Here is a 27915-nt window from a genome sequence, read left to right as displayed (position 1 = left end):
AAAATTACATATGTGACTTAAATTATATTTTTAATACATAGAGGTGTTCTACTAATGGGTTGGCAAACTTTCTGTAAAAGGCTAGTAGTAAATTTTTTAGGTTTTGTAAGCTATATGGTCTCTGTCATAACTACTCAACTCTCCTGTTGTGCATGGAAGTAGCCATAGACAATATATAAGCAGATGAGTATGGCTGTGTTTCAATAAAACTTTATTTACAAAGTAAGTAGCTGGCTAAATTTGGTCTATAGGCCATAGTTTGCTAATCCTTGCTCTGGAGAAAATACTGAAACAATAAGAACAAGTACAACAAAATCCCAAGAGTAACAGTTTAAAAAGCCAAAACAATAGATAGTTTTGGTTAAGCTAAAAGGAAGCAGGATGAAGGTAAAAAGTGATGAACAAATGGGGCAAAAAGAAAGCAAACTGTAAGATGGAAGATTTAACTCCAACTCTATCAGTAATTACATAAAACGGAAGTGGACCATTGTCAGATTGTATAAAAAAGCAACACCAACTACATGCTATTTATAAAAATACACCAAAAAAGATAAAAAAGATGGAAATGGATGGATTACAAGTAAAAGGATGGGAAAAGATATGCACTGTAAATGGTAATTATAGGAAGGCTGGAGTGGTTATAATAAAATCAAAGTAGATATCATGACAATGAGTATTACTGAAAGTAAAAAGGACGTTTCTACTGATAAATACAGCAGTTCACCAAAAAAAGCTGAGTTCTAAATGTTTATGTATCTAATAATAGCATCAAAATCCATGAAGCAAAACCTTTTAGAATTAAAGGAAGCAACAGACAAATCTACAATTACAGTGGGAGATTTTAACACTACTTTGTTAATAACTGATAAAACAAGAGGACAAAATGAAACAGAAGATTTGAACAACACTATCAAACAACCTGAGATTTATAGAACAATATATCCCAAATTGCAAGATATATATTCTTTTACAAATTTACATGGAACATATACCAAGATAGACTTTGTGCTGGGCCAAAAAACAAGTTTTACTGAATTTCAAAGGACTGAAATAATACAGGATATATTCAGATGACAACATTTAAATTAGAAATCAGTAACAAAAAACTACCCAGAATTTCTCAAAAATCATCTCGGAAATAACATATCTTAAACAATCCATGCATCAGAGACAAGGAAAATTTAAAAATATGTTTAACTAAATGATAAAAGTAAAACTTATAAAATTTTGTGGAATACAGCTAAAGCACTGCTTATAAATTTTCATTTAATTTAATTTTATTTATTTATTTATTTGTTTGTTTGTTTGGGGCTGGCGGCTGGGGACTGAACCTGGGACCTCGTATGTGGAAAGCCAGTGCTCAACCACTAAGCCACATTGGCTCCCACAAGTTGGTTTCTACATTTGTTTTGCTTTTTTTGTTTGTTGTTGTTTTGGTTTTTTTTTTTTCAGGAGACACCAAGAACCAAACCCAGGAACTCCCATGTGAGAAGCAGGCCCTCAGCTGCCACTTAAGCCACATCTGCTCTCCAAATTTACAGTTTTAACAGCACATTTTAAGAAAAAAGGCTTAAAGTCAATGACTTAAGCTTCATCTTAAAAGCGTAAAAAAGCAGAACAAATTAAACCTAAAATAAGTAGAAGGAAAGAAATGAAAATGAGTGGATATTAGTGAATTGGAAAACAGATCAACAGTAGATTAAAATCAACAAAACCAAAAAGTGATTCTTTAAAATGATCAACAGAGATGGTAAACACCTAGGTTAGACTACCAGGGAAGAAAATAAGAAACCGAAAGTGTTATTTTCAGGAATAAGAAAGGAAAAATCAGTATAAATATTGGAAATGTTTAAAAGATAGTAAAAGTATATCATGAACAGCTTAGTCCTAATAAAGTCAACAACTTAGATGAGGACAAATTTCCTCAAAGACACACATTATTGAAAACTGACACAAGAAGAAAAAGACAATCTAATGACCACTGAACCAGCTAAAGAAAAACTCATAATTAAAAAATTTCTTACAGCAAAACTAGGCCCAGTGTTACTTCGGTAGCACAGATACTAAAACTGGAATGATACAGAGAAATTATGACCCCTGTGCAAGGATGACATGCAAATTCATCAAGGGTTCCATATTTTTAAAGAAAAAACAAAAGTATAAGCCCAAATGGTCTCCTTGCTAAATTCTATTGAACATTTAAGAAAGATAGATATTATAAAAACACATTCTGCAAATAGAACACTTCCAACTCATATATATGAGGCCTGTATGACCCTGAGAAGAAACTGAACAAGGATGTTATGAGAAAAGAAAATGACAGACCAATATCTCCCACCAATGTAGATATAAAAATCACTAAAAGAATAATAGCAAATTGAATTTAGGAGGGTAACACATGCTAGGGTTTATCACAGAAATTAAGGGTTGAGTTAACATTTTAAAAAATCAATGTAATCCATCATACCAGCAATGTAGAAAAAACATGATCCTCTCAATGGATCACAAAAAGGATTTAATACTCATCCATGATTTAAGTTTTTTCCCAACAAACTACAAAGAAAAGAAAATTTCCTCACCTGATAAAGGGCAGTTAGAAAAAAACTATATAGGGAAACGGACTTTGGCCCAGTGGTTAGGGCGTCCGTCTACCATATGGGAGGTCCGCGGTTCAAACCCTGGGCCTCCTTGACCCGTATGGAGCTGGCCATGCGCAGTGCTGATGCGCGCAAGGAGTGCCGTGCCATGCAAGGGTGTCCCCCGCGTGGGGGAGTCCCACGCGCAAGGAGTGCGCCCGTGAGGAAAGCCGCCCAGCGTGAAAAGAAAGAGCAGCCTGCCCAGGAATGGCGCCGCCCACACTTCCCGTGCCGCTGACGACAACAGAAGCGGACAAAGAAACAAGACGCAGCAAATAGACACCAAGAACAGACAACCAGGGGAGGGGGGGAAATTAAAATAAATAAATAAATCTTTAAAAAAAAAAAGAAAAAAACTATAACTAACATCATACTTAATATGGTAAAAGATCAGGAACAACTCAATGCTGTAATGGAGGTCCTGGCAGGTATATTAAGACAAGGAGAAAAATAAAAGAAAGTTATATATGTCAGAAAGAAAGAAATAAGACTGTCTCTACATGATTGACTATGTAGAGAATTCTAAGGAATCTACAAAAGACCAGAAATAAGTGAATTTAGGAGGGTACCAGATACAAGGTCAATATATAATATCAACTGTATTTCTACATATTACCAACAAAAAAAAATGGAGTCAAAGTTTTATTTTTTAAGTATCATATACAATAGGATCAAAACCCAAAATATGTAGAGATAATTTTAATGAAAGATGTGTAAGATGTCTACTCTGAAAAGTGCAAAACATAGTTGAGAGAAATTAAAGACAACCTACCTTACTCCATTAAGCCGTCCAATACTTAATGTAAGAATTAATGGTAGATGTCCGCTGTTGCCAAACTGATGTCCCAATCAAAATCCCACTGTGCCTTTTTTGGGAAATTAACAAGCTGATTCATGAATTTTATGGGAGGGATCTAAGACCAAAATGACCAAGACATTTCTTGGAAGAAAAGCAAACGATTGAAGAAGGACTTGTACTATTTGATTTTAGGGCTTTCTGTAAAGCCACAGTAAATGATTCATTGTGATATTAGTATAAGGATATACAAACAGATCTATGGAAGAGATCAAAGTTCAGAAAGAGACCCAGACATTTATGGTCAGTTGACTTCTGAAAAAGAATCCAAAGAAATTCAATTGAGAAAAGGAAAATCTTTTCAACTAATGATTCAGGGACAACTGGCTATCCATATAGAAAAGATTGAATCTCATCACCTACCCACACCATACACAAAAATTAAGAGTTGGCTTAGAGACTTAAACTTGAACGCTAAAACTATAAACTTCCTCAAAGAAAATGTCTTTGTGACAATGAGGCGGGCGAAGGTTTCTTTACAGAAAAAATAACCATTAAAGAATAAAATTAATAAGTAAACAGAACTGCAAATACAAATAAAAACTAATATAAAAACAAAAACCTGCCCATTAAAGACAGTTAATTCAATAAATAGGGAGGCCATAGGCAAGTAGAGGATATCCACAAAACATATATCTGACAGAAGTCTTGAATGCAAAATATGTAAAGAATTTCCACAACTCAATAATTTAAAAAAGACAAACATTAAGAAAAAAATGGGCAAAACACTTGATAAGACACTTCACAAAAGATATATGAATGACAATAAGCATATGAAAAGGTACCCAACATCATTAATCATCAAGTAAATGATAAATGGAACTACAAGGAGATAGATACTGATGTACAATCATTAGAATGGCTAAAATTTTAAATATTGACAACAACAAATCTTGGGAAGGATGTGGAATGGCTGGAACTCTCATACATTACTGGAGAATATAAAGTGGTACAGTTACTTTTAAAAACTATTTGTCAGCTTTTTACAGCATGAAATATGCATCTGCTCTATGACCCAGTAGGTCCACTTCCAAGGAGAAAAGAAATGTATACATAGAGGGACTGTGCTAGACTGTTCATAGCAATTATATTCTTGGGACTAGAAGCCAGGGGCAGTGTAGGTGTCTATTAATTGGAGAACAGATAAGCAAACGGTAATGTGTGTATACAGTGGAGTACTATTCAGCAATGAAAAAGAACAAAATACTGATACATGCAACTACATGGATATATCTCAGAAAACATGCTGAGTGAAAGAACCAGAAACAAAAGAACATGCCTTAGGATTGCATGTATATGCAGTTCCAGAGGAGGCAAAATTAATCCATAGTTGCCTCTAGGGGAAGGAGATTGACTGGCATAGGAAACAAAGGACTTTCTGGAGTGGTAAAACTACATGCATATATCCCATCATTAACCCAGACCAAATCAATCCATTTCTTTGCTTGGAACCTGGGCATACAGCAGCTGCTTCTGATGCACAGTAATGTTTGAGAAGAAGCACTCAAAAATCTCTAAATTTTGTCACCAAGCAATTATGTGTCTTTAATTTTACAAATAGGAACTATAAAAGGTGTCCATTTGAAGTAGGTTCCTTTATATAAGTTTAAAAATAAGAAATAATGCTGTTATTGTTTTATACCAGAATGTAAAAGATTCCAATTAATGCTAAAAAAACCATCTCTCTCTGGATATGCTTGTCTGGTTGGATAAAAAATGCATAACTTGTATGCTTCCAATTTTTGTCTTGGCTGCCAAAAAGTTCAGAGCCAAATTAAGTGCTCAGTTTAGTGACTGACACCTCAGCTATCTGATATACCAATTTTTCTTGTGGTGGAGTAGGGGTGGGGGTTGAGTAGAAGATGGAGTCATTAAATTATCCCGTTTCATATACTAAACCACCTCAAATTATTTGGGAAAATGATGATTTGTAAATCATATAAAATGTTGGCCATTAGGGAAAAAATTAAGTATTTTTTTCACTGCAGATATAAATATATTGTATGCTTCTTTTTGTCAAAAAAGGAAATATTTTTCCTATTGCTTGAATGAGTTAACTGCTAAAGGTGAAATATAGAATACATCATTTTAAAATAACAACCATATTGACAGGGTAACACTTTAATACTTACATTTGATTATAAGTGTTAGACTTGAGGAAACAATGTAAAAGTACAGAATATGTTAAGAGTCTCTAATGGTTCATAGATTGTATACAAATTTTAAGTGCCTTCCTTACATTCTTAGGATAAAGAAAGAAATTAGATCTGTACACAAATGTACTCACTACCATCCTGTTTCTATGATAACGGGTGTTAGTTGCTTTGTTTTATCGCCTGGATAAGATATTTTCTGACCCTTCTCATTTAAGAAAACATAAACCTTGGCCCTTAGAAGAAAATAAAACATCTTTATTCTCAAAGGGCATATTCTAATGTATCATTAAGGAAGATAAAATCTCTCACCTGAGCTGGTTCATTGTTCATCAATCTAACCACCTTCTCTTCTCTTTGCACTTGTCTCCATGTCGCACAGGACTCAGTACTTCTCTCACTGTGGACTTTTTTCTCCATCAACCTATTCTGCATCTGATTGAGTTGCTTTGCTGCATCCTTTTGTGAAACAACCTGTTGACATAGAGAAGTTATAATATACAATGAAAACTTACGACACTTGTTTAAAAAAAATGCATCCATGTCTAAATTCTTGAAAATCCTAAACTTGCCAAGGTTTTCAAAACAGAAATTAAAGAGTAAGTCAACAAAACAGATTGTATAGAAAAACTAGAATAGTTGAAAAGATCCAGACCTTTCTCATCAACAGGACAAGACCAATTAAAATTAGTGCTGCTGCTATGCATGCTTTAGAAATTATCTGTAAAGATAATTTGCTTATTGAAAACAGCATTTTTACAGAAAACTGTCACATTTTAAAACTGCACATTATTCATTATTAACCTTTGCTGGGAATGGATTCAGTACATCTTTGTAGTTTAAATTCTTATTAATTAAAATCTTAGTTTTCTGTCAATGATATGAGCCTAATTAATGTGAAAGTAATAAAAGAAGCTTATGATGCTGCTTATTTTTTATGCAGGTAATTTAACCTTTGAGCAAGATGAATAACAGTTTGGGTCATCTAATACTGTTTACCATATAACAGGGGTTAAGTTATACAACAAGCCTGATGTCTCTAAGGTTTCTGTTTTGTATCATGGAGTACATATCTGGGTGATAACTGACTCTCAGTAACTTGAAATAGACACAGGAATAGAAGGGCAGATTCTACAATACAGTGGAAGATTGAAAACTACAGTGAAGAACCTTATGTGAAGTATTTGAACATCAGCTTCATGTTTACAGCAGCTGAAAATGCTATTACCTTTTTTTCATGGGCTAAATGGGGGACCGACAGAAGATAGCTATAGCACAAGGGGAAATAATGGAGTAGCCAGTGCCAAAATAGAGAATGAATTACTATGGCTGGGCAAGCAGAGCCTTAATTTGTAGTTTCTGAATTTTTAGCTCCTATTGCCAAATATGTTCACTTCTTCCTCCCCTTTAAAATATGCTGGTATTTTGTGGCTAAGTCTAAGTTGTCACAACACCATTCTTTATCCCCCTCCTCCTGGGACCTAGTTCATCAATTGATGGCAAAGCAATTGCCTTTAAGTAACCTGCAAATTGGAAATGCTTCCTGATCACTCACAAGTTCTTTATTTTTACTACTCAACCCTCCCAAACAAAAGGGAAATTCACATGTAACCTCTTCCACTCTTCCACGGAAGCCATGTTGGTAATAAATATACCTTATACTACTGTAGCATGACACAAAGAGTTTCCCAAGGTTGTTGCACACAGTTTTATCCTATTAAAACATGGGCTTACCAATCATTGTGGAAATGTGAACTACAATATAAAGGATTGATTGAGATATTTATTGAGATTTTTAGTGCCTCCTGTATGCTAAGAAATTAGGTCAAACAGTTTTTTTTGCCCTGGGAGCCCCTGATGCATAAACGGAAATTTCAGTATAATACATTTAGTCTTCTTTGAGGCTTCCTGGAAGAGATGATGCCTCCAAGATCTGTTGTCAGTTGCCTGCATTGTTTGGTTGAGGTGCCATGGGCACTTCTCACTAATAAACAAAATGATATCCAATTTATGGAATATTTCTGTCTCAAGGGAATCGTTAAAAATGGTTAAGGATTAAGTGAAATGATTAGATTTAACTCAATTGAGAACACAGTGAAACGTTCTTTCTCAATGATGTACTAGTAAATATAGAAAACACTCTGGGCATCCTGTATGATCAAAGAGAAAGATGCTATGCAAATGTGTGTCATTTTAAGAAAGTAGCTAACAAAATGAGGTATTTTCATTTAATTTTCCATTGACACTTCATACTGTTCTATAAAATCAATAATACTCTTTGGCTGTCTAAAATCCAGTAAGCCAAAATGTACTTATAATTGAGAATGAATATTCTACTATGTTCATATACAGAAAATAAAGATGACGATCAAGTTTACATAATTATTTTGAGCATTTAAGTTAAGGAAAGAATTTTACAAACTGTTAATTAAGCACTATACAAAGATTACTACTACCAATAATAATATATTGAAACCTAGATTTGCTGTGGGAACCTTGGATTTAGTGTGAATGAAGGAATATTTATGTTTTACTTGAACATTTTAGCTTTGGCCCCAGCCAGTCATCCTCCCAGCTAGCATTAAGGAAGGCCGGGTGTTCATTATACTCATGTGTCTACACTATTACTATAGGGATTCAGGCACTGTAATAAAGAGGGGGTTATTGATAAATACTGTAAACTGCCAAGAGGATCTATTGGCTTTTGAAAGGGAAAACTTATGCCAGGGTTGAACTGGAACCTTCAATAATCCTGGCTTTCCAACCTGACTATAGCACTCTCATCTGGGAATTCTAGAGCTCTAACTCGCCTCCAAACATACATCCTTACACTGAAATAGTTCCCCTCGGTGAATCTGGGCCACTGAATCCCAATGAATGGCATAAATTATGGTAGCCTTGATGACAGATTCTTTATTGTGACAGTGCTACCTCTGGAGCCACCAGAACTACCAGGGAATGATTTTAGCTAAATATACCATCATTTTTACTGAGGCAAATACCCAAAATAATTTGCTTTTCAGGAAAAATTATCATTGTCTCTACTATATTGACAACTTATTTCTAACTTAGCTTCAATAAAAATATCTGAGGACTTCAAGAAGAAGGCGCAGTTTACGGGAACAGTTTATGCTGGCTAGTAAAATCCAGCACTGGAAGTGTATCTAACTTTTCTTTTGTAAAAAAGAGGCAAGCTTGCTGATATTCTTATGGTGATGTGCTATTTTATAATAGCTGATCAAAACATTTTTCAGAATACTAAATTTTAAAGGTACAACCATTAATATTGAGGGAAATAACATTTTCAAACACTCATAACTTCTTTTTTCCTTTGAATACTGAATCACAAATTTTATTTGTATCTGTATATATTTTCTGGTCCCATGACTTCTCTTAAAATATCTTTGTCCAAAAAAGCCTAAGTCCAAAGTTTATTCACTAGTCTGTTCAACTAAAGTAATCCAAGTATAAAGCAACAAGAAATGTTTTTAGTTACTAATATGTCTGTATCTTAAAAAAGAGAGAAATTTGGGATCATGTGACTGATATTTGTGCTGGCCTTTAAATGATTTCTGCTATGGAAGCTATCTATTGTGGAAACAGCCCTATACTTGCATCATTAAATTATATAAAGGAAAATTTCTATAGTAATATTTTGCTTTTGTACATTTCAAGTTTTTTCAACAATACAAAATCTGTAAACTTTAAAAATAAGATATTAATGTATAGCCACATATGATGAAACTATATTTTACACTATCATTATTAAATATATTTATGAACTTAAAATACTAGGGAGATAAAATCATTATCATATCACAAATATCAATCTGTTGAAATAGGTCCCCAAATCATCTTTTGCCTAAGCATCCAGGCTGATCATATTGTTAACAGAAATTAACTAAAGTCTTAAGAATGCATATTATTCTTAGTGTTTTCTTTTTGCTCATAATCAAAGTGTTTTAATCAAAGAGAGGAAACAGAATGTTTTTGATGGTGGCTCACTGAAAAAATGTTTTATGTTTTCTATTCTATGCATATAAAAATGGTTTTCAATAGACACCCTTACAATTTGATGAGAAACTGAAAATTCCAGTGGATAATAATTAGAATTTTATAACAGAGAATACTGCTATCAGTTTTTAAAATGGCTTCTTTTATATTTCAATTAAGTTTATGAAACTGAAAAACCACAAAAATGAAAAATTTACTTAAATTAGTATAGATTAAGTGGTGACCATTATTGCAAGGGAAATACTATGTCAAAAAAATAGCTCTTTTGTTTTGTTGTAAAAGAGATAAAAACACAAAAGTCAATAAAACTGTTAAAATAAGTCTCAGTAATTACCAAGATCAAAATCCAGTGGTTTTTTATTAAACATGAACTTTTGTTCTGCCTTCTGTAATACATAAATAGTGCTGACAATTGGTTTGTGAGGCACTTGCTACAATAAAATGTAATTGTATCATGAGAGAAAGGTGACAATCAGGAGATCATGAAAAAATTACATATTCTCACTGGTAGTTAATTAGCCATGCAAAACCTCCTCAAACAGATATTCTCTTCTATTAGGAATGATTACTATGCAGGCCTACAGATGTCAATACTACAGTCATTCAAATACTTCTTTCCTTACTAATTGAAGGTTGTAAAGCTCTGGTGCCAAGGTTTTGCTTCCAAAGAGCTAATTTATGACTAGAAAGATATTTTATGTCTTCAGTTGCAGCAGCTACAAAATTCAGCAAATCAGAACCATCTGTGCACTGATACTTGACTCACCATTCATCTAGCAGCCTATCAGTCACGTTAGTTTGTATCCTGCATTCTTGGCTCATGAACACTTGTGATGATCCAAAGTTCATAAGAAATATTAAAAACGAATGGCATCCTGACCCTGCCTTATTGTACATGTATCAGAAAACAGCCCTCCCCCACCTTTGTTTTTTGTTTTTTTTGGGTTTATGGATCCTGTCAAAGAAAAAATAGACATTTAGTTGCTTGTCCAGTCATACTGCTAAACAGCAGTTTCAACTTTTCCCCACTCCTTAAAAAATGTTCCAAGTCTTAATTCTTTTGTGTTTCAAACGCTAATTGGTTTTTTTTTTAAAGTTCTTGGAAGATGGCAGAGTAAAGGAGGAAGTATAACTTAAAACAATGATAGTTTCTTTTAAATCACTTTTTCTATAGACTGAAATATCAACACATGCAAATAATCTTGTTAAATCCAAGAATATTACTATCACCACCAAATTATGATCAAACTGGTAGACAGAAAGAAAACCTGAAGAAAAACTAATGGAGGCCTCATAACATAGACAATAGATTTTAATCTTACTCTAGTCTTATCTCTGACATCAGTGACTGCTTTATTTCTTTAATACCACATGGTAATCCACAGATCCTGCTCTTTCTTTCTCTAGGATATAATTGGTCAAAAGAACTTTCAACAAACTTCCTCCTGGAGGGCTGAGATCACACACTTTTGAGTTAGGGGAAAGAGGAATTAAATATAATGAGCAAGAAACTAGGTTGTCAGATTCATTTTGAAATCTAAAACAACTTCATTTGGTAGAAAAGTTTCATAGAGGGGAATCCTAGGATCCCAGGGAATACATTACTTACTTTTTGATTGTTTGGAGTATGCATGTTTATACTGTGTCCATTCGTGGAAAATTCCAATGGTCCTAAAGGTATTCCTCCTGGGTTCAGAATGTTCTTGAGCATTTGATAGTTTGGTTTTTCATCATATGCTAAACTATGAGCACATGCCATAAATTGAGCTATTTCACCTGTGAAGTATTAATTTTTTTCATGTCATTCATAATTGACAAGAAATATCAAGACTCCAACAACCTCAAAATCTTTTTGTTCTTTTTCTTTCTTATTTACACATATACATTCACCCTGAAGAAATTAAGAATGAACAATTCAGTGAAAAGCACTTTTCACATGACATTAAAAAAAATGAATGGAACAGAGTGACCTACAGACTTGGAAAGATGAAACTGGTAAGTAAAAAAATATATATCTTTGTTGAGATATTTACAACTCAATAATCTTACAGAAAAAAAGTAAGTTTTAATAATTATAATAGTAATTTTGATTTTGGGGATGCAGCTAAGAACTACATGAATAATATAATAGACTGGACATGCTTCATATATTTTTTAATGTTGAACCTTTAAAATTTCAGATAAAAATGTTCTTAATATTAACCTCCTTACTTCTAAAGAAAATAAAAACATTGTAAATTTTAATTAAAGCTTTACTTTGGGATTATAACAATACATTTAGAAATGACCTTAAATTCCATGGTTTTAGACATGATTGGCTTAAGAATGCACCAGACTTCCTTGAGGTCCTCCATACATAGCTGGCACTGGGTGCTCAATACATTGTGAGACTGTATTTCAGACTACAGAGCAGAGGGATGATGAGCTGCCACTTCTCTGTTTTTTTTCTAACGTAAATTCTTACTTCCCTAGAACTACAGAGTAACTTGCCTCTCCCCTCAAAAAAAAGAAACGAACTATAACCTTCTAAATATAAGTAGAATTAGTAGCCAAAGTTACCAACATAGCTTCACATAAATTTACATGACTTCCCTTTTTATTTCAGGTAGATGTTCAATCTAAAATTGGAATAGAAATTAAGTGGTAACACTAGACACTATTTGAAAACACTAGACAGGAATGTTTTCATTTGTCCATAGAGATGTTTAGATCCTACATAAGCTATTTTTTCACAAGCTTATTCCCTTCATAAAGTTAATACTGACCCAAACACAAGTGCTTTTTATACTTTCTCACTAAGTTGTTTGTATCCCATGGTGGGAAAATCTGGGAAGGTTTGTGGGTTGGCAGGAGTAACCTCCTAATCTTTTACTTCCCCTCTAGGCTTATCTCCATTCAAGTGGGAACTTGTAGAAGCAATGTTTTTTACTCCCTACGGGGAAATTTCCAAGAGGAATGAATGGTCAGTATGCCTTTCTCCCCATTAAAAGTCAGAGAGCAGTGACTTTACATCAGAGCTATTTTCTAGGAACCTAAGGCTACTATGTGGCAAAAAAGAGAAATCTTGGCTCTGGGGATTTTTGGGGGTGGGGGAGGGGGTGGGGAAGGGCAGATACCATAATTTTGCAACCAACTTTTCCTCTCTAATTAATAGATATATCAAATTCTGTTCTCCAGCATCTGATCAACCAGATCTCTATTATTAACTAGCACTTGCTACTGTTTCATCACCAAATTTATAACTGATGCTTCCAGAAGCCCCTTGGTGCATCTAAATACTGAAGGGATAATTAAAAACAAAAAAGACTAAATTACATTCTATTATTTTAATACAAATACTCCATTGTTCTTTGGTCCTCTGAAGACTGATAACCCAAGTTTGGTATATATCATAATTCTATTAAACAAACCTATCCCAAATGGAGAAGAGTGGCGAATATGCTGGGATCACTGTTACTAGACAATGGAAGACTTCTGGCACTCCACCAACTGATAGCAGCTGTGCTGCAGAGTTTTCATGGGTCTGGGGGTTGGAAAAATGAGGTAACAGTGAAGTAGGAGAGGGAGAAAAAGAAAAGAGCCACTTCCATTATAAATTCACTACGATAAACCTGAAGCTTTGGCTATTGCAATATAGTATTGGTTTAAATGTTAGCCTTTAAGATCTGGATTTATTATAGTAAGTACATTTAAAAAAATTTTACTAGCATATTTCCAGAGCTATAAAACAAAATGCTTTGAGTAGTATGAAATTATGATATTCTTGAATCATCTGCTTTTTTAAGCTAGAGAAATATTAAATATTCTTACTATCATTTCAAGAGATAGAAACTGTTTTTATTATTCCAGGAGTTGGACTGGAATAACTTGGCTGTTTTATTTCATAAAAAGTCTTAGTAATAAGACCTTTTGTAATCAGTTCCTTTAATTTTCATGCTCTTACTACCCACTCTGCTAAGCACAAACAACCTCTTAATTTAAGGGACCTTCACTTAATATTAAAGTTTAATATTAATTTTTGACATTTTGTACTTTAGAAATAGACATCTGTATTTTATGAAATAAAAGCATAGACTCAAAGAAATGGTTTGTCCTGAACAAAAAAGGAACTTGCTATTCCTCCCATCTAAATTTCTCCTATGGCTCAAATCTTCTAAAGTTATCTCTAGCAATAATTAGTATCACAGAGGATATACAGGCCCACAAATGTTTATCTTGTACAACTCAGGGCACCTGAGCTATCTTTTCTACTCCTAAACTAAGCAGTTACTTTTTGGTGCAGGAGGGACAAAAAAAACCTGACAGCTCTTCATCCCTCTTTCCTACTGTCCTATTGAGTAAAACATAAATTGCATGACTTGATAAAAAGGCCACTACTACTACTGGTCAAAAAGGAATATTGGCATTTTAACCAAGTTATTCAGTACAGTTACAAAAACAAAAACCTTCACCCTCCACCCTTCATCCCACTGAGAATCAATTCAGTCTTCCTCTATGAGAAGAAAAGGCACTTATAGAAAGTGGGAAGCAGAAGACTCACAGTGGGACAGAATTATAGGACTTGGGAATTGGAGGTAGAAAAGTAGAACTGATTAGTTCCCATTTCATTTCCTACAGAAATGAAAATAAGGGTTCTGATCAAAGAAGGGCTGTAAATATAAGTTTAGGGTGACCTTCAACCCTCAGATGGAAATCATGGTATCATTCGACATTAGGTAAAGGGTCAGAGTACATATTTTTTGCAGAAGTCAGCTAAAGGCTAAGTCTAAGCTCGACCAATATCAAAAGAGAACAAATTTCACTCAGCTTATCTGTCTCTGAGAAACAGCAACCCTGAGAACAGGAGCTGGCTCTTTTCTCTAAGACAATGTAACTTAATTGTTAAATTAGTGTGTATACTTACGGCAAGAACTTGAGTGATTTAAAATTGACTATTTTATACTGATAATACTGTCAATTAATTGCAGAAATCCCCAAATCTCTATATTAACTTGAAAGAGAAAACAATTTAATGAAATATAACATCAAATCCCAGAGTCATAGGCCTTTCCAATCCAAAAATTTTTGCTGGCTGTTCAGTCAGAAAGTAACCTAGTTAAAACATTCAAATGTTTAATGATTTGGGTTTATGAGTTATTAATTGAAACTAATCTTTCCTTAGATCACCTTTATCTTATTTCAATAATAAACATAGGAACAAAAACAAAGTCTTATCTCTAGAAATATCAGATCCAGCTGATTCTTAAACCTGTGCATTACTCAAAATACATATTTTTAAAAAGTGCAATCAGCGAAGCCTAGAACTCTGCCTAGATATTTTCTTTTAGGGTTCTTATGTTTGAACATCAAAGATGATCTAAATATTCTACTTTTCTAGCAATCTATCTGTAATCCTGGCAAGGGTTCCACACAACCTGGTAGAGAATGTTGTTCTGTGGGTTAAGCAAAAGCTACAAAACAAGATTGACAAAAGCAGTGAACACAGATCATATAGGAGAAGAAAGAAGTTATTTGACTTACAGCAACTGCTTCCAGATGGAGCCCATTTAAACACTGACTCAGGAAGCTCATCCAACAAACTAAAAAAAAATACAGAAAAATACATTGAATATATGTTTTAAATCCAGAGATAACATTGTTTTACTAGAAAACAAAACTAATTTCTATACTGGTAGGTCATTGAAACCATGACTTTCAATGCTTCTTTTCCTGTAATGGGTGGGGAGTGTAAGTAGATATCTCTCCCTTCAGGGGAGATGCCTCTGTCTCCACTGACCAATTTTATATCAATCAGTTGATAGCTAAAAAATGTAGCATTATAGTGTAAATGCTTTATTTTATTTTATTTTATTTTTTAACATTTGCATTTTTTTTTTCAAGATTTATTTATTTAATTCCCCCCTACCCCCAGTTGTCTGCTCTCTGTGTCTATTTGCTGCGTCCTGTCTCCTTGTCCGCTTCTGTTGTTGTCAGCGGCACGGGAAGTGTGGGCGGTGCCATTCCTGGGCAGGCCGCACTTCCCCTCGTGCTTAGCAGCTCTCCCCACGGGGCGCACTCCCTGTGCGTGGTGGAGGACACCCCTGCGTGACACGGCACTCCCCGCGCGCATCAGCACCGTGCATGGGCCAGCTCCACACGGGTCAAGGAGGCCCGGGGTTTGAACCGCAGACCTCCCACGTGGTAGACGGACGCCCCAACCACTGGGCCAAGTCCGTTTCCCTATAGTGTAAATGCTTTAATTCAAACTTTGTGCATGTGAAACTGCAGAAGCAGTATTATCTGTCATAATTGTTTTCTTAAAAACTACATTAAAAATTCGTAGGTGGATTAAGGTTGACCAAGATGGTGATTTAAGACCCTCCAGGATGCTGTTCTGTCACAAAATGTTTGAACAACTAGCAAAAACTGGCAGAGCCATCGTCCTCAAAACTCTGGAAAGGAGGTAAGGAGTTGCAGTAACTGGGCAACTGCTGAATCAAGAAAATATCACTTTAAAAACAGTAGTAGCAGCTCATTGCATACTTGATGGCCCCTGCCCTACCCACTCCCTAATACAGTTTCCATTGTAGGGCCCTGACTCTATTCTAGAGGGAGCAAAGTAACCCCTATGTGCATACTGGGTACTCATATATTAGTGACAATCTATGAAGTGGCATCCTGTAAGACTGAATCTGCAAACTTGTCTCTGGTTCACATTCCTAGAACTTGCTCTGCAGTGAGAAGGAGCTTGGGGACAGATAGAGCAATGAAAGAAACAATCAAAGTGGCCTGGTCAAAGGAATACCAGCATAATGACACAAAATAGGGATAGCTGGGTGGATGAGTGGTGGGGGGGGAGTAGAAGAGGCATTTGATTTCTTGTAAATGAGGGGTTCTTACAGCCACGAGTGCAAGCCCAAGACAAGATGCAGGCTCAGAAAAGGATAGAACCCTGCATTTCACTTTTGCTTTAGGCTGATTATCTTGAAAGGAGGGCTGAACTCTAATGGAGAGCACCAGAAAGATATCGTTACATTTGCTTGTTTTTGTTAGTTTCCAGCACTCAAAGAAATCTCTGTTATAACACTGGCTGGAGATAAACTTAACAGCTCAGGGACTCAATCTAAGAGCTAACACTAAACTAAAGTATTAAAATGTGCAGTGTGCTACAAAGCTGACAAGGGAGAGAAAGAGGAAATGATGGCCCATTCAGAGGAACAAGTTAAAAATTCAGAAACAACAACAAAGAATACAGACTTTGGACATAATGGTCAAATAATTTTTGAAAAATGATTTTCATTATGCTCAACGAGATAAAGGAAATCATGGACAAAGAACTAGTGTATCAAGAAAATGATAAAAGAACAAAGTGACACTCTCAATAAAGAGTAGACATTTTTAAAAGGAACCAAACAGAAATACTGGAGTTGAAGACCATAAAAACTGAAATGAAAAATTCCCTAGGTTTCAAAAGGAAATTGAAGCTGGCAGAGAAAAAAATCAGTGACCTGGAAGGTAAAAGAATTCAAATGATTCAAAGGAACAAAAAGAAAAAAGAATGAAAAGAAGGGAACAAAGCCTACAAGACCTGTGAGGTATGATCAAGCATAACAATATATGCATTATGGGAGTCCCAAAAGGAGAATAAAGAAACCAAGTGGCAGAAGGAATATTCTTAGAAATAATGGCAGAAAACTTCCCAAATTTAATGAAATACTTGAATATACACATTCAAGAAGCCCAATGAACCTCAAACAGGATAAATTTGAAGAGAATCACACCCAGACACATAGTAGTCAAACTGCTGAATGCCAAAGACAAAGAGTTCTGAAACCTATATGAGAAAAGCACCATGTTATGTACAAGGGAGCTCCAATAAGATTAGGTGCAGATTTCTTATCTGAAATTATGGATGCAAGAAGTGCTGAAAGACAACAATTGCCAACCAAAAACTATATCCAGTGAGACTTTCAAAATCTCATTTTCATCTTTTTAAAATGAGAGGGAAATTAAGACATCCCCCCCCCCCCAAATAAAAGCTGAAGGAGTTTGTCACCACTAGACATGCCCCACAAGCAATACTAAAGGGAGTTCTTCACACTGAAAGGAAAGAATACTAGACAGTAGATCAAAGTGTCAGAAAAAAATAAAGACCTAGGGTAAAGGTAACCACAGGGGTAATTATAAATACTAGTACTATTGTATTTTGTGGTATGTAATTCCACTTTTTACTTCTTACAGGTTCTGAAATGCAATGCATAAACATAATGACAAATCTATGGCTTTGGACAAACAATATATAAAGACATAATCAGTAACTACAACATAAAGGTGGGGATGGTGGGGTATAGGAACAGTATCTGTGTATACTATTGAAATTAAGTTGGTATCAAATTTAATGTGAATATTATAGATTTGGGATGTTAAACTTAAATCCCATGCTAACCACAAAGAAAAGAAAATATCTGAAAAAAATTATACAGAAGGAAATGAGGAGGAACTCAAGATGGCATACTATGAATAATCAAATACATATAAAGGTAGGCATTAGTGGAAGACTTGAGGGACAAAAAAAGGGAAGAAGACTTAAAAGACCAAATAGTAAAATGGCAGAACAAAGTCCTGCATTATCAGTAATTACTTAAAATGTAAATGGATTAAACTCTCCAGTAAAAAGGCAGAGATTGACACAATGGATAAAAAAGCATGATCCAACTATATTCCTTTACAAGATTCACCTTTAATTCAAAGACACAAGTAGATTGAAAGAGAAAGAAAGGAAAAAATATCTATCATGCAAATAATAATCAAAAGAGACCCGGGGTGGCTATACTAATGTTGGATAAAATAGACTTTAAGCCAAAACCGAGGGAAAAAGAAGGTCACTAATACTAAGAGGAGTCAATTCAACAAGAAGCTATACTAATTATATACGTGTGTATGTGTGTGTGTGTATACTTGTGTGTGTGTATTTATATATGCATGTAATGGCAGGGCCCCAAAATAGAAGAAGCAAATATCAACAGATTTGAAGGGAGAAACAAACATTACTGCATTAACATTCTGAGACTTCAACATATCACATTAAATAATGGACAAAACAATTAGAAGAACAATAAGGAAACAGAAGACTTGAACAATACTATATATGAACTGGACCTAACAATATATATATAGAACACTTCACCCAACAGCAGCAGAATATACATTCTTCTCTAGTGCACATGAGACATACTCTAGGATAGACCATATATTAGGTCACAAAACAAGTCTCAATAAATTTTAAAATGATGAAGTCATACAATGCATCTTTTCTGTCCACTAAGGAAAGAAGCTAAAAATCAGTAACAGAGGGAGAACTGGAATTCAAAAATGTGTGGAAATTAAACAACATAAACAACAAATAATAGGTCAAAGAAGAAATAAAAAAAGAAAATTAGGTAATATCTTGAGGTGAATGGCAATAAAAACACAACATACCAAAACTTTTGGGGTACAGCAAAGGCAGTACTCAAAGGGAAATTTATAGCTCTAAATGCCTACATTTAAAAAAAGGAGAAAAGACAAGAAAAAAACAAAAGAATAAAGTTCTCTCATAAGAGACAATCTCACAATTAGAGGATCTAGGGGGCAAAAAAAGAAAATTAAACCCAAAGTGAGCAGATGGAAGGGAAAATAACAAAAACTAAAGTGGAGATAAATGAAATTGAGGATTTAAAAAAATAGAGAATCAATGAAACCAAAAGTTGATCCTTTGAACAGATCCATAAAAATTTAAAAAAAAAAAACCCTTTAGCTAGACTGACAAAAAAGGAGGGTGCAAATAACTAAAACCATAAATGAAAAGAGGGACATTATTACCAACCCACTGGAAATAAAAAAGTTTATAAGAACATACTAGGAACAAATGTCACCCAAAAATTAGCTAGATGAAATGTATAAATTACAAGAAACTATCTACATTGACTCAAGAAGAAATAAAAATGATAACAAAGTGATTTAACTATTAATCAAAAATGGCCTAACAAAGAAAAGCCCAGAACCATTTGGCTTCACGGGATTTTTACCAACCTTGCCAAGAACTCCAATTCTGTTCAAACTCTTCCAAAAAACTGGTGAAGAGAGAATACTTCCTAACTAATTCTATGAGGCTAACTAACATCACCCTCATATCAAAGCCAGATAAAGGAGTCAAAAGAAAAGTATAGACCAAATTCCCTTATGATTATGGATGCCAAAATCCTCAACAAAGTAAAAGCAAACTGAATCCAATAGCACATTAAAAAAATTATCCACCATGATTAAATGGAATTTACCCCAGGTATGCAAGGTGGTTTAACCTAAGAAAATCAGTTAATACATTATACCACCTTAACAGAAAAAGGAAGAAAATCACTTGATTTCTCAATTGATACAGAAAAGGCATTCGACAAAATCCAGCACCCCTACTTGATAATATCACTTAAACTAGGAATAGAAGGATACTTCCTCAACACGATAAAAGGCATCTATGAGAAACTCACAGCAAGTATCATATCAATAGTGAATAACTGAAAACATTTCCTTAGAAATAAAGAACAAGACAAGGATGCCATCTGTCACCACTGTTACTTAGTATTTTACTAGAAGTTAGCCAGAGCAATTACATAAAAGAAAAAAATAAAAAGGCATCTAAATTGGAAAAGAATAAGTAACATTTTCCCTATTTACATATAACATTATCCTATATATTGAAAACCCTGAAAAATCCACTACGAAGCTACTGTGGCTAATTAGTGTATTCAGGAACATGGTAGGGTAAAGATCAACATGCAAAAATCAATAGCGTTTTTATACATTCATGAACAATATGAAGAGGAAATCAAGAAAAAAATCATTTACAATAGTAACTAAAAGAATCAAATATCTAGGGCATTCTATGTCCATGGATTGGAAGACTGAATATTGTTACAATGTCAATTCTACTGAAAGTGAGTTATAGATTCACCACAATCTCAATTAAAATTTTAATATTGTTTTTTGCAGAAACGGAAAAGCAAATCATTAGTTTTATATGGAAGTGTAAGGGGCCCAATTAGCCAAAACCATCTTGAAAAAGAAGAACAAACTTAGAGAACAAACTCATACTTCCCTATTTTAAAACATAGTACAAAGTTACAAGAATCAAAAAAGTATGGTACTGGCCCAAGGACACAAATATGGACCAAGAGAAATGCAGAATATATAGACCAATGTAATTGAATTGAGAGTTCAGAAATAAACCCTCACATCTATGATCATTTGATCATTTTGACAAGGGTACCAAGTCTACTCAATACAGAAAGAACAGTCTCTTCAACAAATGGTGCTGGGAAAACTGGGTATTCATATACCAAGGAATGACAGTGAATCCTTACCTGACAACATATACAACATTTAACTCAAAATGAATCAAACACCTTAATATAAGAACAAAAACTATAAAATTCCTATAAGAAAATATAGGGAAGAATTATCGGGACCTTATGTTAGGCAATGGTTTCTTAGTTTTACACTGAGAACACCAGCAACAGAAGATACAATAGATAATAGGGATTACAACAAAATTAAAAACTTTTGTGCATACAAGGACTTCATCATGAAAGTAAAAAGACAACCTACAGAATGGAGGGAAATATTTGGAAACCATATATCCAATAAAGGTTTAGTATTCAGACTATATAAAGAAATCCTACCACTCAAGAAGAAAAAGACATACAACCCTATTTAAAAATAGGCAAAAGATTTGATAGACATTTCTCCAAAGAAGATATAAAAATGGCCAATAAGCACATAAAAGATAGTCAACAGTCATTAACCATTAGAGAATCAAAAACCACTATTAGATACTGTTTCATACTCACTAGAATGGTCACTATTAAATAATTGGAAAATAATAAGTGTTGGAAAGGATGTAGAAAAATAGGAACACTCGTGCAATCTTGGTGGGAATATAAAATGAAAGACAGTTTAGCAATTCCCCAGAAAGTTAAATATAGAATTACCATATGACTGGGCAGTCATATGTCTAGGTATACACCCGAAAGAATTGAAAGCATGGACTCAAACAGATATTTGCACCCTGATGGTCACAGTGGCATTATTCACAATAGCCAAAAGATGGAATCAACCAGGTAACCACCAACAAATGAAAGGATCCATAAAATGTGGTATATATGTACACTAGAATATTATGGAGCTGTAAAAAGAAATGAAGTTCTGATACATGAGACAGCACGGATGAACTTTGGAAACATGTTGAGTGAAATAAGCCAGACACAAAAGGACAGATAATATATGATCTCACTGAAATGAAAAAGAATAAGTCATTTCACTGAGTCAAAAACTAGAATACAGGTTACAGGGGCTGGGGAAGGAGTAAGGAATGGGAGTTAATGCCTAATTGGCACAGTATTCTGTTTGGAGTAATGGAAAAGTTTTGGTAATGGAAGGCAGTAATGGTCGCACAGCATTGTGACTGAAATTAACACCACTGAAGTAAATATTTGAATGTGGTTAAAGAGAACATTTTAGGTTATATATATGTTACTAGAATAAAATTTGAAAAAAAAAAAAGAACACCTATAAGATTGTACAATATAAACAGTGAACTCTAATGTGAAGTATGGCTATAGTTAATAGTATAATTATAATATTGCTTCATCAATTGTAAAATAGGTACCACACTAATGCAAAGTGTTAATATTAGGGAAACTGCATGTGTGGTGGTGGGCAATATATGGGAACTCTGTATTTTCTGCATGATTATTGTGTAAACCCACAACTTCCCTAATTTTTAAAGAAAAAGCTTATTAGGATAAATAAATCAGATAAATAAATCTGATCCTTTAAAAGATCATAAAATAGATAAAATCAGATTAAATAAGAGATTAGAGCTAAAAGACACAAGATTTGGAATAAGGAAGGAGCCACAACTTCAAACCCAAAAAGATTTAAAAAACGAATGCACTTAATCTGGCAAGAAGTTTGGGAATGAAGGAAATGGACAGTTCATTAACAAAATAAAAAGAGACTGAAAATTTGAACAGACTAATTTCCCAATAAGAGATTAAAAAGAAAAAATCTCGAGTGTCAGTTCATGACAGAATTTTCCCTAACCTTTAAGGAAGTGATTTAGATCATTGCAATGCTATTTGAATTAACTATCCAATTGCTAAGTATAACATGTCTTCAGATAAGATGTCAAAACTTTCACTTCCTTCATAAATAAAGTGAAACTAAAGATTAAGAAAAAATTATAGGAGAAAACTTATGTTTGGATTTTCAGGAATTTGTACTCAGGTACTACCACTGGCGAGGGCCCGATTATTTAATTACTGAAATTGGTAGTGTTTAATGCCACTGTGTGTTAAGTGGGTTAACAAAATATATCCAAAAGCAAAACAAAAAAAAAAACCAATATTCTTACACTTTATAGTGTTTTAGACTGAACTGGTATAACTTTAAAGGTGCTTCAGGCACAAATATATAAACATTCAACTAAAATTATTGATGTTTGAGTCATAAACTCAGGCACACATAGAACTGCAATAATAAATGTATCAATCTTCTATCACTCAATTTCAGGAAAATAAAGGGCATATAGGAAATATATGTACATATCAATATACAAACATGACCTTATAGGGAAATTTAGTGTTATGCCTTCTACAACAAGTTGAATAAATTATGATTATATAAGAACTTTGAAAATTTCTAGTTTATCTGAAATATGAATTTTATAATATGAAATTAGCTTTACTAGTCTTTATGTTTAGATTATTAATCAAGTCAAAATGAAGATGTTAAACATTTTTAAGAGTCCTTAAAATGTAAACGGAGGTTATCTTTGATTTATTAGTATTATATTCCTTTACTTTACATGATATAAAATAATCATGTAAAGTAAAGGAATATAATAATATTATAAAGGAATAATCATTTTAACATGATTATTCTAATTGAATATACAAAGATCCATTCATTGTAGGTATCCATCTATGTACAATGATAACAGACTAAAACAAGTCATATCTGGTAAGCCTTTTAAAAAGGAAAACATACATGTAATATGGACACATCAATCGCTGCAGTAAAATAACTCATTATATAGTATTAATATTGACTTGTAAATGTTTTAGTTTTGGTTAAGGCACTAGGATGATATCAAGATTCCAGGTGGAGACATATTACATATATGTCAGTATTTACAATGCAATCTATATTATACTGATCCTGCAGGCTAAGCCTTCTCTCAATTGAAAACTGATGCCACACTGAATTTGAAGACTGATTTCTATGGATTAGTTCTCCTCTTTGAACAGTTCTGTTGTGACTTGTCCTATTTAAAAACTTAACTGCCTTTTCCATTGTGATACTATGTGGAGGACCACTGCTGAACACATCTTGGTGTATATAATGAAAGACTGGATAGTCCATATTCATACAATTGAGTTTTTTTCCAGCCTGTCCAGTGAGAGAATAATAAAACAGCAACACACTCTGTTCAAAGTGACTTAATTCTCATGCTAACAGGTTCTAGGAGATAACAACTGTATGTGGAATATTAAAAATGTTTATGTGTCTGTAAGAATATCTCTTATATAAATATTTCAAGTACAAGTTTTTTTTGTTTGTACCTCAAGAAACAAAACGTACTCTCTCCAAGACACAGGGTTAAGAAAGAGGTATGTTGCTCTTAAAAAAATAAACCCTATTTGTCTCATTTTATATTGCTGCTTTGCACAGTTAATATCAAACATACCAAGTTCAGACTACCTCTATATACTTGTACAGTGCTAATTTAAAAATATTCTTCCTTGAAAATATTACTGCCTATAATCTTTTGAAAACACTACGTAAAGGAACAAACATTTCACTTTATATTTTACATTGTAACTCATGTACACATGATTTTATAGGTGTTATTTAAATGGATTTTATGTCTGTGAGCTGGTTTGGTTGTGTGTGTGTGTGTTTAGCACTATTTTTTAAATTAAGGAAATTTGCTTTGGTTTTCATGTTGGGTGAATGGCAATTTTCTCTAGGATATTAGCTTCCTTTAATGTATCCCTTCAGACCTGTTTCAGTAAATGATGGAGTACATGAAAAAATTGGTACTTTGTTTTAGCAGTCTGGACAGCCACAGGGTCCTTCAGGTTCCATTCCCAGGGCAGTTTCCCACATAACCACCGCAGCATGCAGTAGCCAAGGATTTCAAGGTCACTCCGTCTGGACAGAGCTGTAAGAGTAAGCATTAAGAGAGAAAGATGAGGGATATGGAAGTTCTTGAGAAAGAGAGTAATCTTTGAGCGAACTACTGTTGATGAAATATGAAAAAGCCAAATGGGCAAAGTGTTTTGTTTGTTCAGCTGGAGTAAAACTTAAAACGCAGAGGCATTTGGCCCTAGTCCACAGACAGGCGGTGACTTGTTGCTCTTGAAAATAAGGGTCAGTTTCCTCACCTCCTCCAACTTCATCCTTCCTTAGTCTGGCCTGTCACATGAACTTGATCCCCATGGCCTCTGACATGATCCAGACAACCCATAACCCAGCACCAACACTTTCTCAAAGAGCCAAGCAGTAAAACAAAGAAATAAATGTCTGCAGCTAAATTGCTAACATATGTTCCAGGAAGTCCATGGGGTCTGCACTGGTCATGCAGAGACCCTTTGAGTGCAGACTAAACATTGATGGCCTTTCCTGTTCTACTCACACTAGTAGCAAATGAAGTTGGAAGAATATGACAAAACTGCCATCTAGTGTACAGTATTAAAAAAAACAGATCTGTCTTAAGATTTTTCAATTCCATGAAAGTACAAGATAAAATATGCCTACTGTTTGGGTATACAGTGAATTATACAAATATTGTGTTTAGATATAAGCATATATTCTGGTCCCACATCCTAAAAAGAAAATATAAAGGTGAAGCAATGGTATGTGTGTGAGGAGCAGTGTGGGGGATAAGGAATAGATTTTGAAGTCAAGCAAATAGAGACTTTTGGGATTTAATATAAGATGTTTTTTTCATTAAGAAAAATACAGTAAGAAAATAACATTTTCAGGCGACTGTAAATACCATTTATAAAATGATAGTAAACAAATGTCATCATAATTTTATAACTTTTTTAAAGTGCCTTGTTTCAGAAGATGGGATAATGAAACCTAAGAAACATGCAAACTATAATGATACTTATTAACAGGTCACTTAAATAATAATTAAAACATTAACAAATATCCATAAAATAAACTCTTTATTTTTATAACCATTCCAAATTGTAATAAAACAACCATTTCTTGCATGTTCATCTGAACAGGGATATATAATCTCCTAAATGCAATACATGGCTATTAAATCTACTGTAAACAGGTATCCTATTTTATTATCTTTCATTAAATAAACTCTGAAAAGTCACTCAGTATACTTAGATTTTAATTTAAAAAGTCATCTACTAAGAGCAATCCTGCCAACACATCATAACTACTTTTGGTTACCATACATAAGTTATTATAAAAGCAGAAGGCAAGATTAGCTCTGCACATACTCTATCTTAACTGCTATTAGAGTATTGGATTATTAAAGGCCCTTCAATCTAGCAGAATGCTATAGTCCCATGGGTGCTATTTACTTTCTGCACAACCTCCAACAAGGTCCTAATGCAAAACTTGGCTCTCATATTAAAATAAAAACACAATCTCTACCACACTGTTCTGTAGCAATTTCTTCAGTAATAAATCTCCCATTAATAATGGAATGGTTCCATTCGTACAGATGTGTTCACAAGTCCCTTTTCCATTATGGCAATTCCTGATTACCACCACTTAAAAAAATTCACATCCTCTAATTTTCAAAAAAATCCTGGCACCTGTTTAGATGACATAGGCTACACACAAGAGGCCCTTTGAGGAAAAACAATCAGAATTAAAATGGAAAGAACCTTCCCAGCCATTTCTCCCCACTTCCCAACCTAGGGATTAATTGATATGAAGCTGTAAGTAATGACAAGTCATTTAAATTTCTGAAGCCAATCTTCCATAAACTGGTCTTCATTTGAAATAGCCCTTTGAGAGTTTACTTTACTTCATGATTATAGTTTGGTCTTACCTAATTAAAATATATTATCACATTTTCAGTCTTTTACTTATTTTATTTTACTGCACATATACATTAATAACCACAGTGAGAGGTAAACATTTTTACCACTTTTTCCAATAAATTCTACAAAATAAATGTAAAGTTAAAAAAAAAAATCCTGTTGTTGCCTTTTCCAACCATTAAGTAGTGAGATACAAGTTTTAAAATGTTTCTGAGTACATACCTTGCACTAGAATTCCCTCCCAGAGAAACAAATATGGAAAGTTTGACTTGTTTTAGTAAAGTCTTTCATTTCTTTAAAGTCTTAAACTAAACCAATAATTATATCTTCTTTCAACTAATGTATACAGAAAAATTTTAATACCAGCTAAATTAAAAAACAAAAATTCTAGATGACAATATTAGAATATATATGTGTGTATATAACTACTATAAAGAATAGATCATAGTTGAATAGGATTATTAATATCTAAATATGAAAAAGTATATATTTTTTTATTTAAAAGTTTATACAATTTTTAAATTCATTTTAAAACATGCTAAATGAAGCAGTAAATGGAAAGAGCCCTGGATTGGGAATCCATAGACTAGAGATCCAATTGTAGCCCTGCCACTAGCTATTTCATTTCTGAAAAATCAATGATACTGGGCAATACGTTTCTCTTTAATGTATTTTCACTCATTATGGATGGTTTTATTTCTCTTTGAGGCATATACTGTATATTTTATTGTGAAAAGAAGGGTCTTCAGTTGCATTTAGTAATTAATATAATCATTAACATTATGTTTTCATAGAGATTGCCTAAAAAATCAAACTTTTACTTATGGAGCTATTGCTTAGAAATGAAGCAAGATTTAGTTATTAATAAGATTTTTTCTCTGAGTTCTCCAAAGCTACTTTCTAAATATTATCTAGCATCTATTTCCTATTTTGCTTATTAATATGGAGCAATATAAATGACTCATTTCATATAGTACTCTCAATTGTTCAACATTTCAAAAATTTATTAGGTATTGCAAAGAATAACAATAACAACAACAAAAACATAGGCACAGATGGGGACTTGAATTCTATTTCACTAGAAAGCAGATTCCAGGGACAGGTGACATGACTAGAATACAAAAATTAAATAAAATCAATTGCTATGATTTGTGGAGCTGCTA

The 27915-nt window shown here is 33.6% G+C and overlaps 1 protein-coding gene and 1 non-coding gene across 7 annotated transcripts in view; one reads left to right on the top strand and one right to left on the bottom strand.

The window, feature by feature from the left end:
• The window catches only part of VRK2 (VRK serine/threonine kinase 2), a 132631-nt gene that overhangs the window by 12138 nt on the left and 92578 nt on the right, over positions 1–27915 (bottom strand). For all 6 annotated transcript variants that reach the window (XM_004470466.5, XM_071208852.1, XM_058278601.2 and 3 more), the window contains 4 exons: positions 24777–24897; positions 15180–15238; positions 11269–11435; positions 5958–6119 (listed from right to left, as the gene is read on the bottom strand). In XM_004470466.5, coding sequence (XP_004470523.1) covers positions 5958–6119; positions 11269–11435; positions 15180–15238; positions 24777–24897 — 509 coding nt within the window. The remainder of the gene's footprint in view (positions 1–5957; positions 6120–11268; positions 11436–15179; positions 15239–24776; positions 24898–27915) is intronic.
• Positions 2041–2142, top strand: LOC111767067 (U6 spliceosomal RNA). Its single transcript, XR_002798967.1, has one exon. It is a non-coding gene; the product is annotated as a U6 spliceosomal RNA (small nuclear RNA).

The sequence above is a fragment of the Dasypus novemcinctus genome, chromosome 17 (assembly GCF_030445035.2).
Source record: "Dasypus novemcinctus isolate mDasNov1 chromosome 17, mDasNov1.1.hap2, whole genome shotgun sequence".
Classification (NCBI taxonomy): Eukaryota; Metazoa; Chordata; class Mammalia; order Cingulata; family Dasypodidae; genus Dasypus; species Dasypus novemcinctus.
Note: the sequence above shows the minus strand (reverse complement) of the source record. Positions and strands in the feature narration are given on the sequence as shown.